Source organism: Salmo trutta, chromosome 31 (assembly GCF_901001165.1).
Source record: "Salmo trutta chromosome 31, fSalTru1.1, whole genome shotgun sequence".
Lineage (NCBI taxonomy): Eukaryota > Metazoa > Chordata > Actinopteri > Salmoniformes > Salmonidae > Salmo > Salmo trutta.
In genome coordinates, this window is record NC_042987.1 from 23,920,639 (window position 1) to 23,934,724 (window position 14,086).

General features: G+C 40.1%; 1 protein-coding gene across 1 annotated transcript; it reads right to left on the reverse strand.

Moving 5' to 3' along the window:
• Positions 1–60: 60 nt before the first annotated feature.
• On the reverse strand, positions 61–13,433 carry LOC115169795 (nicotinamide/nicotinic acid mononucleotide adenylyltransferase 2). The gene is made up of 12 exons (XM_029725745.1): positions 13,365–13,433; positions 12,820–13,049; positions 10,283–10,371; positions 9,614–9,681; positions 7,159–7,237; positions 4,794–4,923; positions 4,478–4,558; positions 4,310–4,354; positions 4,005–4,081; positions 3,503–3,604; positions 3,236–3,303; positions 61–2,641 (listed from the first exon to the last, which is right to left on the reverse strand). Exons 2-12 carry the CDS (start codon positions 12,902–12,904, stop codon positions 2,539–2,541), a joined length of 927 nt encoding a protein of 308 aa, XP_029581605.1. The 5' UTR covers positions 12,905–13,049; positions 13,365–13,433; the 3' UTR covers positions 61–2,538.
• Between the last annotated feature and the right edge of the window lie 653 nt (positions 13,434–14,086).

A 14,086-nucleotide genomic window follows, 5' to 3' on the forward strand; every position in this document is an offset into this window, starting at 1 on the left:
ATATCCTTTTGCTTTTCAACTGAGGGAATTACTAATAATGTAAACAACTACAACATATCTATTGTTACACACTTGGTTTATTATGGAAGTATTGAAAGACTGAGAATATGTTATATTGTGTCAGTCCAGTCTAAGATGACAAAATACAAATAATTTCCAACCCAGATCTGAAAGTGGAATTGTAGCTCATTTTACATAGGATTCCAAAAAATAAGTGTTTTCAGGACTCCTTACCAAATAAATCAATGAACAGAATAAAATATAAATCAAACATCTCTTCATATTATATCTATAAATCATCTCCTCATACAATTTCCTCAAGTTCTATGAGACCTTCTCTCCCACTGGGCAAACACTGGTTTAATCAACGTTGTTTCCACATCAGTTCAACGCCACAAAGTAAATGTGATGACGTTGAATCAACGTGGGAAAATGATTGGATTTGCAGAAAGTCAACAGCGTACTGGAATTTTGTGTTTTTTTCACCCAAATTTAATGACATGGAGACCTGTTTTTTTTTATTTCGTGTTGAATTCACGTTAGTTGACAACTTAACTAAATTTAAATCCAAACTAGATGTTGAAATGATGTCTGTGCCCAGTGGGCTGAGACTATTATACTAAACATTGTCCTATTACTAGGACCACGACGATGCTTATTTTTCATATCAGATTTTCAACATCTTGTTTATCTAAACCAGTCTTTGAAGAATACCAAATAACTGATGTGTATGCAAAGGAAGTACCCTGCTGAGATGTTTGATAGAAAGACTCAAGGGATGCATGTATAATGACCGTCTGCTTGAAGAGATATTGGACCCAGTTCAGTTTGTTCATTACACTCGGATGACACATAAAGAAGCAATATTGTTTGTCTAGAACATCTTACACACAGTGTACTATTGATAGTCTTGCATCATGCCGGGCTTATACAACGCTACAATATTGACAACTAGTAGCACTTGTGTGTCCCTTATAACTTATGAACCGTGAGATTGCAGGAAGCATTGGAATGTATTTTGCTTTTGCTTCATCTGATATTAAGATTGAATAACCTAATATTGTTAGCCAAATGGACACATGTAAAGCTAGATATGAATGCAAGATGCTTTGGTAACAATTAGAGACACTAATTAAACCAAATAATCGTCATTATTTTGCATTGACCAATTGGGCACAATGTGCACCACAGGATGCTGCTGAGGGGATGACAGCTCATAATAATTGCAGGAACGGAGTGAAAGGAATAGCATGGAAACCATGTGTTTGATGTATTAAAAACCATTCCACTTATTCCGCTCCAGCCATTACCAAGAGCCTGTACTCCCCAACTAAGGTGCCACCAATGTCCTGTGATGTGCACATACTGTATACACCCTATTACTCTGTGAAATCATTACTGCACAAATCAATGGTTACACTCAATGCCCATTAAACTGAACTGTCTAAAGTGTCCTGGCACTGAACATGAGAAGCTTCAGTAAGAAACTATTGATCAAAGGCTATGTCCCCACTTCCTTTGCAGAACAACATTAGAGCACATTTTATATCAGGTTGATGATATTATGACAGAGTGTTGAGTGCAAGGCAGCGGGAGACTGTTATATCTGTGAATTCATCCCCAGGCACATGGAATGCACTTCTGTAGTTTGTGCTGTTGTTTTTTCCACTAGACACATTTTTTAAAGAATCTCAACTAACTAGCTACATAGCACATAGTAAGAAACAGGTTCATTGCATTTGCTTTGGGAGTCGTGGTAATTTGCTTAGTGGCAAGCAGAAGAAATGTGCAAAATCCTTTGCACACAAAAAGAAATCAACGTTCAAATCATTGTCTTATGTGCAAACAAATCTACATTTTGCACGAATGCCCACTGAAGACAAAACATTTAGGCATTGATATGCAATCGCAGATACATCAATACAGATACTTCTGTACATACAGTAGAATTCTAGTGAATAGAAAATGAAGTGAGAGGTGGGTACCCACTATATGTTTGTCTTTTTGCAAACACTTTCACAACATATAGCTACGAAGTGAGTAAGTACTCATGCCAAAACAAAAAAACGTTCTAAGCATGCAGTCTAAGAACCGACAGATTTAAATCAAACTGCAAAGGCCAACATTCATTAGGTAACAATCTCTGAACCCTCTCTTCATGACACCAAGGTTGCATCTCAAATGGCACCGTATTGAATAAAAAGTGCACTATTTTTTACCGGAGCCATATAGGTCCTAGTCGAAAGTAGTGCACTATATAGGGATTAGGGCGCCATTTGGGACAGACAAAAAACACTATCCCGTGCGGCCGGCGCAACCTACACAAAGTCAGTTGTGAAGGTGGTCCACCGTACACACAGCTCTTAGGCACCTCGCTGTACAGTACATCCACAGGTCTGATGAGTCACTATGATACAGTAAGAAGGGAAATGCATATCTAATGCTCCTTCAAATGGAAAAGCAGTAGCTCAAGAGGAGTATACATTTTACATGAAAGACAGACAGGGACAATATGACAGTAGGCCGGAGCAGTAGTTCCTATCCAGAGGCATTGATGTAGAGCTGACTCTGCAGGATGTAGTCGATGACTGTCTGGTTCAGGTAGTCCACCACATGGCCGTCCCCGTGTTGCAGGGCCAGTCTGATAGAAGAGACATAGAATTAGAATGTGATATGGGAACAGCTTAGTTCAACTAGAGGCGGTTTCCCGGGAGTAGACTAAGCCTAGTCCTGGACAAAACAGTAAGTTTAATGGAGAATATCCAATGAAAAAGCTTTTTAGTCTAGTACTATGCTTAATCTGTTTCCGGGAAACAGCCTCCTAATGTTTAGCAAATGTTTTGGTTATACCGAAGAGCCACTAAACAGCTACTGAAGTGATACATTAAAGGGAAAATCCACTCAAAAACGATCTTTTGGTATTTTGCATCATCATGATGACGTGGCAAGTGACACTTTCCTTCTTGAAAGTCCAATATCTTGTCATCTTGAGCACTGACATACAAAACATTTTGCAATTGTATCAACATTGGACTATTGAAAAAAATAGCTAAAGATTGTTTTTGAGTGGATTTTCCCTTGAAAAGAGATACATATTTGTGAAAAAGAACTAAACTTTACCAGCGTCCACAGTGAATAAAAGACAATAGATTCTACAATTATGTATTATTATTTATTAAATAGGCCTAATGGAGGCCCAAAATAGGATGGTTGCTAACTTATAAATCACATTTACCTGCTCTTGGTGGAGCTGACAATGGACATAGGGTGGTTGGCATCGTCTTTTACTACTGTGATGTTATCCTGGAAAAAACACACAGAGAGAAAGTTTTACATGTTATAAAATGTATCAATGGATATTTATAATTTTCTATGGTACGGAGTTGGTTCCATGTTAAGACATGAACATAATAAGCTTTTAACAGATTACATTACCAAGCTTATTGGGTTTCCACTTTTAACCAAGCTCATGACTCATATAGGCTCATAATGTAGATACTACCTTGTTCTTGCGCAGCACAGAGGAATGGTTCATTATCCTCTCTGTATCAACTCCATCCCGAGGCACAACAACAATCCCAAAGTCTCCCACAATCACCTCCATCTGCAAACAATTTGTATGACACATTGCAGTATTGACTTATAATGCTGATTAAATGGGTCCCTGTAATAGTTATGGTAAAGCGTCTCGGATGCAACATTATGCATATTAGGGTATTAAATAATTATCATTCATGTCCCTACGTGGAGACTGGATAGATTAAAATGTCAACATTATTTAAAACAATTAGCCTTCCAGTGTCAACTTCGGCCTCTTTAGAGGCCTAATTATGTCTGCTTAAAACTTCAGGGCAAGCCATTAGGACAAGTATGTACTGTATACTATGTAAAGTATGAAAATAACTAGAAAAATAACTAAAAGTGTTATTATTTTCTGTGAGAATGACAGTCTTACAACAGACTTAAGAAGACAGGGAAGTGAAAGAGCGAGAGGGCCTACTTACATCACTGTCTTTCCATAAGCCAGGGATGCAGAATGACTCCAGAAGATCACTGCCACACAGAAGCAAGATGCGCAACTCTGGACAATAGACAGGAAGACAGAAATTAGACACCCAATAAACAAAAAGTACATGGATAAGATAACTTCCTGTTCAATTATTCGATAATGAAGAAAGTTATTTTGGTTTGTGAAAGGAAAATATAATGACCTAAGCTAAAAGCTTTTGTATTCTGACAATATACAGTCGGTATGCAATATTGGTAATACATCAATCTTATGGAGACATACAAAAGAGTGTTAACTCACCAATTTCCTCATATCGCATTGCAGTACCAAGGTTGGCATTTTCATCTTTTGATATAAAAGAAATAAAGATAAAATAAAGGGTTATTAATCAATCATTGTGAACTTACTGTACCATACAATTACAAATGTATGATTTTCAGGAAGTTGCTTGTGTAGCATACTACTTACCCACAAAGGTAAAACGATCAATGTGGGGGCGAACACAGCAAATTTTGCCCAAGCTCTCACTCATCTTCCCCCAAAGCTTAACTGTTTAGGTATGAGGAAGCAAACATCAGACATTTTCTAGTAGTAAATTACATCCATTGAAGAAGTTATAGAAAGCAGACAATCCATTTCTTAGTACATTACAACAACCTTTCCTCTTTCTCATCAATCATAAATTATACTTCAGATTCTGAGCTCTTTATTGTCTACCTAATGAAAATGGCACGAATGAGATCTGAAAGACATTTGTGTAGTATATATGTACATAATCCCTCACTGGCAGTGGGCTTGTTGTTCATTGTGTTGTGGTTCTGATAGATGGCAGTCTGAGTCTCATTCTGTGGTTGGCCGATCACTGGAGTTGTGGACGGTGTGTTCACATTGGACAGAATGCACCCTGTGACTCTCTGTGGACAGGAAAAAAAATGTTACTTTTATTTTTTTTAAATGTAACCTTTATTTAACTAGGCAAAATACCATGATTGGCACCTTCAGTCCCGTTAAATGGCATTTGATCCAGCTTAGGTCAGCACCACAAATAGATTGCCCACATTCTGATGGAAGGATTTGTCACATATTACAGCAGTGGTTTGATATACTGTAGTGTTCTAAATATGGTAATGTTTTGTTGCCATGGAAACATTTGCAGCATACAGTAATGTTATAGGCTATTTCTAAAAACAGTTCAAATTGCCCTCAGTCTTTATTAATATTTCCACCTCACACTTCAACTAGCTAGTGGGCCGTGCATGAATGTATCATCTATGAATAAGTTCCATACACAGTAGCTAATTCTGTTGCATCCAATGTAGGCTACCTTGAACTCTCCTCTCTGAACTACCACAATTTTATCTTGATATTATCCTTCACTGCTAAATGTACAGCTCATGCAATACACAAAGCCGCAAGAGGTAGGGGTGCTGAGGGTGCCCCTGATAAATCAAAAAATATATACAGTACCTGTCAAAAGTTTGGGCCCACCTACTCATTCAAGGGCTTTTCTTTATTTTTACTATTTAATAATAGTGAATAATAGTTAACACATCAAACTATGAAATAACACACATGGAATCATGTAGTAACCAAAAAACAAATCCAAATATATTTTAGATTTTAGATTCTTCAAAGTAGCCACCCTTTGCCAGCTTTGCACACTCTTGGCATTCTCTCAACCAGCTTCACCTGGAATGCTTTTCCAACAGTCTTGAAGGATTTCCCACATATGTGGAGCTCTTGTTGGCTGCTTTTCCTTCACTCTGCAGTCCAACTCATCCCAAACCATCTCAATTGGGTTGAAGTCAGGTGATTGTGGAGGCCAGGTCATCTGATGCAGCACTCCATCACTCTCCTTCTTGGTCAAATAGCCCTTACACAGCCTGGATGTGTGTTAGGTCATTGTCCTGTTGAAAAACAAATGATTGTCCCACTAAGCGCAAACAGACTTCCACCGGTCTAAAGTCCATTGCTTGTGTTTCTTGGCCCAAGCAAGTCTCTTCTTCTTATTGGTGTCCTTTATTAGTGGTTTCTTTGCAGTAATTCGACAATGTAGGCCTGATTCAGGCAGTCTCCTCTGAACAGTTGATGTTGAGATGTGTCTGTTACTTGAACTCTATGAAGCATTTGGGCTGCAATTTCTGAGGCAGGCAACTCTAATGAACTTATCCTCAGCAGAGGGTGTTTCTTTCCTGTGGCGGTCCTCATGAGAGCCAGTTTCATCCTAGTGCTTGATGGTTTTTGCGGCTGCACTCAAAGAAACTTTCAAAGTTCTTGAAATTTTCCAGTTTGACTGACCTTCATGTCTTAAAGTAATGATGGACTGTCGTTTGTCTTTGCTTATCTGAGCTGTTCTTGCAATAATATGGACTTGGTATTTTACCAAATAGGGCTATCTTCTGTATACCACCCCAACCTTGTCACTGTAACGATGTGCGCTGTGAGTCGGGAAGCAAGTTCAGGGAGTGAGTGTTTTAATAAATAAATGCAACATAATACAAAACAAGAAACACAAACAATGCACAGACATGAAACAGAAACAATGACGCCTGTGGAAGGAACCAAAGGGAGTGACATATATAGGGCAGGTAATCAAGGAAGTGATGGAGTCCAGGTGAGTGATGACGTGCAGGTGCGTGTAACAATGGTGACAGGTGTGTGCCATCACAAACAGCCTGGTGACCTAGAGGCCGGAAAGGGAGCACACGTGACAGTCACAACCCAACTGATTGGCTCAAACACATTAAGAAGGAAAGAAATTCCACAAATGTACTTTTAACAAGGCACACCTGTTAATTGAAATGCACTCCAGGTGACTACCTCATGAAACTGGTTGAGAGAATGCCAAGAGTGTGCAAAGCTGTCATCAAGACAAAGGGTGGCTACTTTCTCAAATATAAAACTTTGTTTTACACTTTTTTGGTTACTACATGATTCCATATGTGTTATTTCATAGTTTTGATGTCTTCACTATTATTCTACAATGTAGAAAATAGTACAAATTAAGAAAAACCCTTGAATGAATAGGTGTGTCCAAACTTTTGACTGGTACTGTATATATAAAAAAATATATAATATACATACTTTTTCCCGGTCACAAAATGAGTGAACTAGGCCTTCATTAGTCCTGAACCCCAACCCCGGCTTACCTTCATGAGGTCACGATGATGCTCCAGCACGCTGCATGTAGTCTGCCATGTGTCCTGGTAGCACTCCCAGGGATCCACTCTGCAGGAAAATAACACATGATAGATGTGTACTTCTGGGCCCCTATTCATAAACTGTCTCAGAGTAGGAGTACTGATCTAGGATCAGGTCCCTCCTGTAGATTCATCATAATCTAAATGGCAAAACTGATCCCAGAACAGCACTCCTACTCACGCTTTATGAATACGTGCTCTGATCTCTATCCTTTTCATTAGTAGGGTAATAGAACTGATGATAATGCACATCTGCTAAATACCTCACACATCATGTCTTGATAATAACATTGCCAGAAAAACATCCTGTCTCAAAGGACTAATAGAGGAAGTGATATCATCCTGTCTACTGACAATGATACCTATATTAACCTGGTCTATGTCCCAAATGGCACCCTATTCCCTATATAGTGTACAATGGAAGTGGTCAGATGATGCGGATGCTACACTACAGGACTGTTTTGCTAGCACAGACTGGAATGTGTTCCGGGATTCATCCAATGGCATTGAGGAGTATACCACCTCAGTCATCGGCTTCATCAATAACTGCATCGACGACGTCGTCCCCACAGTGACTGTACGTACATATCCCAACCAGAAGCCATGGATTACAGGGAACATCCGTATCGAGCTAAAGGCTAGAGCTGCTGCTTTCAAGGAGTGGGAGACTAATCCGGGCGCTTATAAGAAATCCCGCTACAAACCATCAAACAGGCAAAGTGTCAATACAGGATTAATATTGAATCCTACTACACGCTTGTCGGATGTGGCAGGGCTCGAAAACTATTACGGACTACAAAGGGAAATCCAGACACCAGCTGCCCAGTGACATGAGTTTACCAGACGAGCTAAATGCCTTTTATGCACGCTTTGAGGCAAGCAACACTGAAGCATGCATGTGAGCACCAGCTGTTGTGGATGACTGTGTGATAACGCTCTCGGTAGCCGATGTGAACAAAACCTTTAAACAGGTCAACATTCACAAAACCGCTGGGCAGACGGATTACCAGGACGTGTACTCAAAGCATGCGCGGACCAACTGTCAAGTGTCTTCACTGACATTTTCAACCTGTCCCTGACAAAGTCTGTAATACCTACATGTTTCAAGCAGACCACCATAGTCCCTGTGCCTAAGGAAGTGAAGGTAACCTGCCTAAATGATTACCGCCCCGTGGCACTCACGTCGGTAGCCATGAAGTGCTTTGAAAGGCTGGTCATGGCTCACATCAACAGCATCCTCCCGGACACCCTAGACCCACTCCAATTCGCATACCGCCCCAACAGATCCACAGATGATGCAATCTCAATCGCACTCCACACTGCCCTTTCTCACCTGGACAAAAGAAACATCTATGTGAGAATGCTTTTCTTTGACTTCAACTCAGTGTTCAACACCATAGTGCCCACTAAGCTCATCACCAAGCTAAGGATCCTGGGACTAAACACCTCCCTCTGCAACTAGATCCTGGACTTCCTGACGGTCCGCACCCAGGTGGTAAGAGTAGGCAACAACACGTCTGCCACGCTGATCCTTAACACGGGGGCCCCTCTGGGGTGTGTACTTAGTCCCCTCCTGTATTCCCTGTGGCCAAACACGACTCCAACACCATCATTAAGTTTGCTGACGACACAACAGTGATAGGCCTGATCACCGACAACGATGAGACGGCCTATAGGGAAGAGGTCAGAGAACTGGCAGTGTGGTGCCAGGACAACAACCTCTCCCTCAATGTGAGCAAGACTAAGGAGCTGATCGTGGACTACAGTAAAAGGCGGGCCGAACAGGCCCCAATTAACATCGATGGGGCTGTAGTGGAGGGGGTCGAGAGTTTCAAGTTCCTTGGTGTCCACATCACCAACGAAGTATCATGGCAAGCGGTACCGGAGCGCCAAGTCTAGGACCAATAGGCTCCTCAACAGCTTCTACCCCCAAGCCAAAAGACTGCTGAACAATTAATAAAATCACTCCCAGACTATTTACATTGACCCCCCCCACCCCCGTTTCCTTGTGTACACTGCTGCTACTCGCTGTTTATTATCTATGCAGACACTTCACCCCCACCTACATGTACAAAGTACCTCAACTAACCTGTACCCTCGCACACTGACTCGGAACCGGTGCCCCCTGTATATAACCTCATTATTGTTATTTTATTGTGTTACTTTTTATTATTACTTTTTATTTTAGTCTACTTGGTAAATATTTTCTTAACTCTTCTTGAACTGCACTTTTGCTTAAGGGCTTGTAAGTAAGCATTTCACGGTAAAGTCTACACTTGTTGTATTCGGCGCATGTGACAAATAAAGTTTGATTTGATTTGAACAAAAGCTGTGCAGAATGTAGGGAATAGGGTGCCATTTGGGACGCAGCCTTGTTGTTCTGGGCAGATAGCCACTGACTCACCTGATCCAGTCGGACGACTGGACTGCCAGTTGACACATGGTGAGACGATGTCTGCTGGGGACGAGGCCCTGTGAACACACGGTGGGAATGATAAAGCTTTCAACCAGTCATTGTGTTCATTGTGTGTCACATTGTGTGCACCCTATTCCCTATATAGCGCACTATATTTGGTAAAAAGGAGTGCACTATGTTGGGCATAGGGTGCCATTTACAACTCATACATTGTGTTTATTCTATTTATTGCATGTCTCTGCATGGTAATCCACTGGTTTGACATGTTTTATTTGTGAGGAATATAAAATGCACATAAGGTTCATGATCTGACTGAAACGGCATTTCTCGTACATTTATTAGTCATGTTTTCTGTTTCTTATAGAGAGAAACTGGGAAAAGCTTTTCATTCATTCCAGAAACGGCTCGGGAGAATAGATGACGATAGAATTAGAGGTGGTTTATGTAATCTGAATGCAACATGAACACTTACACAGGAGAATCACACAAAAAGGTCACTCATTCATAAAAATAACCACAAGCTATCACTACTGTGCGTCATTACTGTAATTATACACATGTCAGTCAAATAAGATTTGGGGATTCTTTGTTAGTTACTCGAACTTCATAGATAGCAAACAAAGCAGTCTGTGAATATACTGTTAAAGAAGTTCTTACCGGTTTGCCATAGGAGTCATGTACAGGTGAAATGATACCCCCAATCACAATGAACTTCCCTGTTTTGTGCAGGTATTCTCTGGCTTTTTCTGTAAAAGCAGACACAGTATGTAACTGTTAACATACTTACCATAGTTCATAGTGTGCACAATATTACAGTTTTAATCAGGTAACCTGTTTGCCATCAGCAAACCCAACAATAAATTAACCCTGGTTTGCCAGTATACATGCAAATGAATTCGTACATAATATCTCCAGGGAGACTCCAATAAAATAATTCCAGAAGCCATGCTTTAGTTTAGGCTACAAATGAAGTGTATAATAACAGTTGTTTTCAACTGGAAGTTGATTGGTGAGATCTTTTTGTTTCGACCACAGGGCAAGAATGAATCTATTCATCTATTCACTCTGTTGTTGTGGAGTAACGTTACTGCCTGCATGCCACCAATAGAGAAACTCATTATATGAGTCCTCTTCAAGCAAGCCTGTCTGTGGAAACTTACTGAAGACTTGTTGCAAGTATACCAGCTCAAAGTGTATGATGTACAATGCCTGTGCAAATTGAGCAGAGCCACTACAGATAGAGTCATATACATTAATATGATTAGAGAATGTATTATTCATGCAAGAAGACAGGGTATGAGAGAGGAAAGTAAGAAAGCTATGTTTTGAGTCGAATGTTAATGAGAAAGTCAGAAATCTGGGGTTGCCCTACAAATCAGATGGATTGAGGTAACACAAAAAAGAAACCAAGACTGCGTCCTAAATAGCACCCTATTCTCTATGTAGTGTGCTACTTTTGACCAGGGACCATAGGCCTCTGGTCAAAGGTAGTGTACTATATAGGAAATAGAGTGCCATTTGCAACACAGACAAGGGTTTTAGTGAAGACATGCAACTATTGAATGAGGTGATAATGAGCTACAAGCGTCTCACCCTTACATTCTCAAGAGAATCACAATTCTTCTCAACAATGACTTGAAAATAGATTAAACTGAATCACTATTGAAATGCATGATCTGACACCATCCACAAGTTTTCATATTCAGTAGTCCTAGTCCTTGATATATGCATGTATTTGCTTCATCCCTTTCTGTTCTTTCATGTAATCCTGCTGTGAGTCAGAAGGGCTCACTGGGGAGTTTCCATTGCTCCCTATGAGCAACTACAGTACTTTCATTTTTCAGAACTGCCACTCCAAGGCATGCAGAGATGTGGTGGGGAAAATAGGTAATGGAAACATGGATGCTTTCCCCCTCTGCCCCATAATATTTCAGGTACACTTACTACTGCTGCAGCAGAACCCTTGATTTCACTCAATCTATTCTAATGACTATATCTTAGGATTTAGTTATTTTTCAGGGTACTAGCCTATGGTGTACCCTAATTTTGGATGACAGTCATTTAACTATCTTTTATGATAATGGTTTGTATTATAAAATAGAGTACTTTACTAGTTCTTCTGTGATTGTTTACGGCAATATACTGATGCATCTGGCTGGCTGTTGAAATGTGAAATGTGAAATCTCTGTGCCATTACTGAATAGTGTGTACTGGATCAGTAGCCTAATATTTAAAGCAACAAGAAAACACTGATGAAATAGTCTACAAATGTCAGTTGAAGACTGATAAGAGGTAGGGCAAAGACAATAACGCAATTGCCTCTATGGATCAATCAAATTGCAAGTCTGAAGTCACACAACATGCAAAACAAAGGATATACAGGACCACACATATGTAAAAAAGGAGAAAATATTTAGTCTGGATATTTAGATTTGCCATTTGTGTTGTCTTGATATTTTGCTGCATTTCCATGAATTGGTGAATACCTGTTGTGTTTAGCGGGTTGTTTTACATTATTACTCGGCTGCACAGTAAGATTGATTGTATGGTATTATGATTTGAGATACGATTTCTCATTCGTTATGAGTGACGCAGTATGTGCTATCAGGCAACCAATGCCCAAACATGCTCAACATGCCCCCTGTGTCCAGTGGCTCAACATCCGTATACTGCAATACATTCTCAAAATAGCCTAGCCTACTTTTTCCAAATCCATTTGCTATTGTTTTTAGGGCTGGTCGGGCTATGCAGCATACACCAACGTAGACTACACTGAAATGATACTGTGCGCTCAATATAGTAATAATAACCTGTAGATGGAATGGTTCTGGTGTTAATTCATGTAATTATTTTAAACATACGTGGTGTTCAAAAACACACAGCAAAATAAAGACCCCCACGTGAAATTCAATGATAAGACTTTAACTTAATTGACATAATCATATTTCCGTCACTGAGGCCGTCGCCCATTTCAGCACCCCCCTCGTGGACAGCGAAAACCATAAAGGTCTATGGCAAAACGCCTACCCAACATTACGCAATTCTGACATTATAATACTGATATATAGGTTAATTGCCATAGTAATGTAGACCCCTGAACGCCTTCTCATTCTTAAACTAATAACCTACCCACAACATCTGGGGCACCAAACATCCCTTCAAAATATACAGAAGAACGCATAGGTAATGCTTACCAAACATATGAATGTGTCCTTTAGTGATGGGGTTAAAACTTCCACATGAGAGCAAAATAACGTGCGTTTTAGTGTTGTCCGTCATGATATGATTGGATATGAGTCTCTTTTTCTGCAACTACCGATTTGTTCTTCTTTGTTTTGCTGTTAGCGACCGCAGAGAGAGGCGAGGTTCATTTCGATGCGGCAGTATCCAAGTCTCCTCGCAGGATACAGAGCGTCACTGCACTCTATATTAAAGGCACAGGACCAAAGGCACTCACAGCACTGGGCATTTGAAAATGTTTGATTTTACAATACAATTTAAAACAATAGGTAGGCTACATTGGCATTTATTATAGACTTAGTGTGGCCTCTGGCAAATTTGCCACATAATGGGGTATGCCACTGATCGAAATGTTTCTTCCGTTTTTTAATGGACCTACTACTCCAGTATTAATTTGCTTCTGACTCGAGTAGCCTAGACGGTTTAGACATGAGATTAAGTGAGAACACTGAACTAACTGTTGTTAACAGGGCTGATGGCCTTAGTCTTATATGCTTACCTTACGTGAAAACTCCGCTCAAAAACGATATATTTGTATTTTTTGTATTAGTCCACTGTTAATACAGTCCCAAAATGTTTTGAATGTCAGCAGTCAAGTTTTGAAGATATTGGACATTCAAGAAGCAAAGTGTCACTTTGTCACAAAATGCATAATTTGATGTGGCAAGTGGGTTTTCCTTTAATGTAAAGAACATTCCATCCTTTCTGCGCTGGCACTATACCCTCAAGTTTCAGTTATGGTTTGTGTGGCCCATGGACAATTTACCATTATAATAATACTAATTAGGCCTATACATTTGCTGTGATAGCTTTACATCATATACAGTATATGACCCTATCATGCATTTAATAATTCAATAACCGAGTTTATGTTAATTGGTTATATAGTGAAATGAAACGTATTTTCCTCATAGACTCCATGAATGTGAGTGTAGACTACCATGTTCTCTTTAAAATTGGTCTGGTCTTGAGCTCCACGATTATGTGCTCGCCCCATAACAGCAGGGTCGCTGGTTCAAGCCCCATTCTGGCTGTTCCGAATTTGCTTTGGCTTTTAATCACTACACTGGTGGCAGAGGTGGGATAATTCTGTTGCCTTTTTAAGGTTATGATCGATCCCCTGTTGTGTTCCCCTGTTCGCATTGGGGTTGGCTGTGTGCAGTATTGCAACCTCCCTGTTGTGAACGAGCATAGACCTAATATATCTGCCAAGAGGCCAGG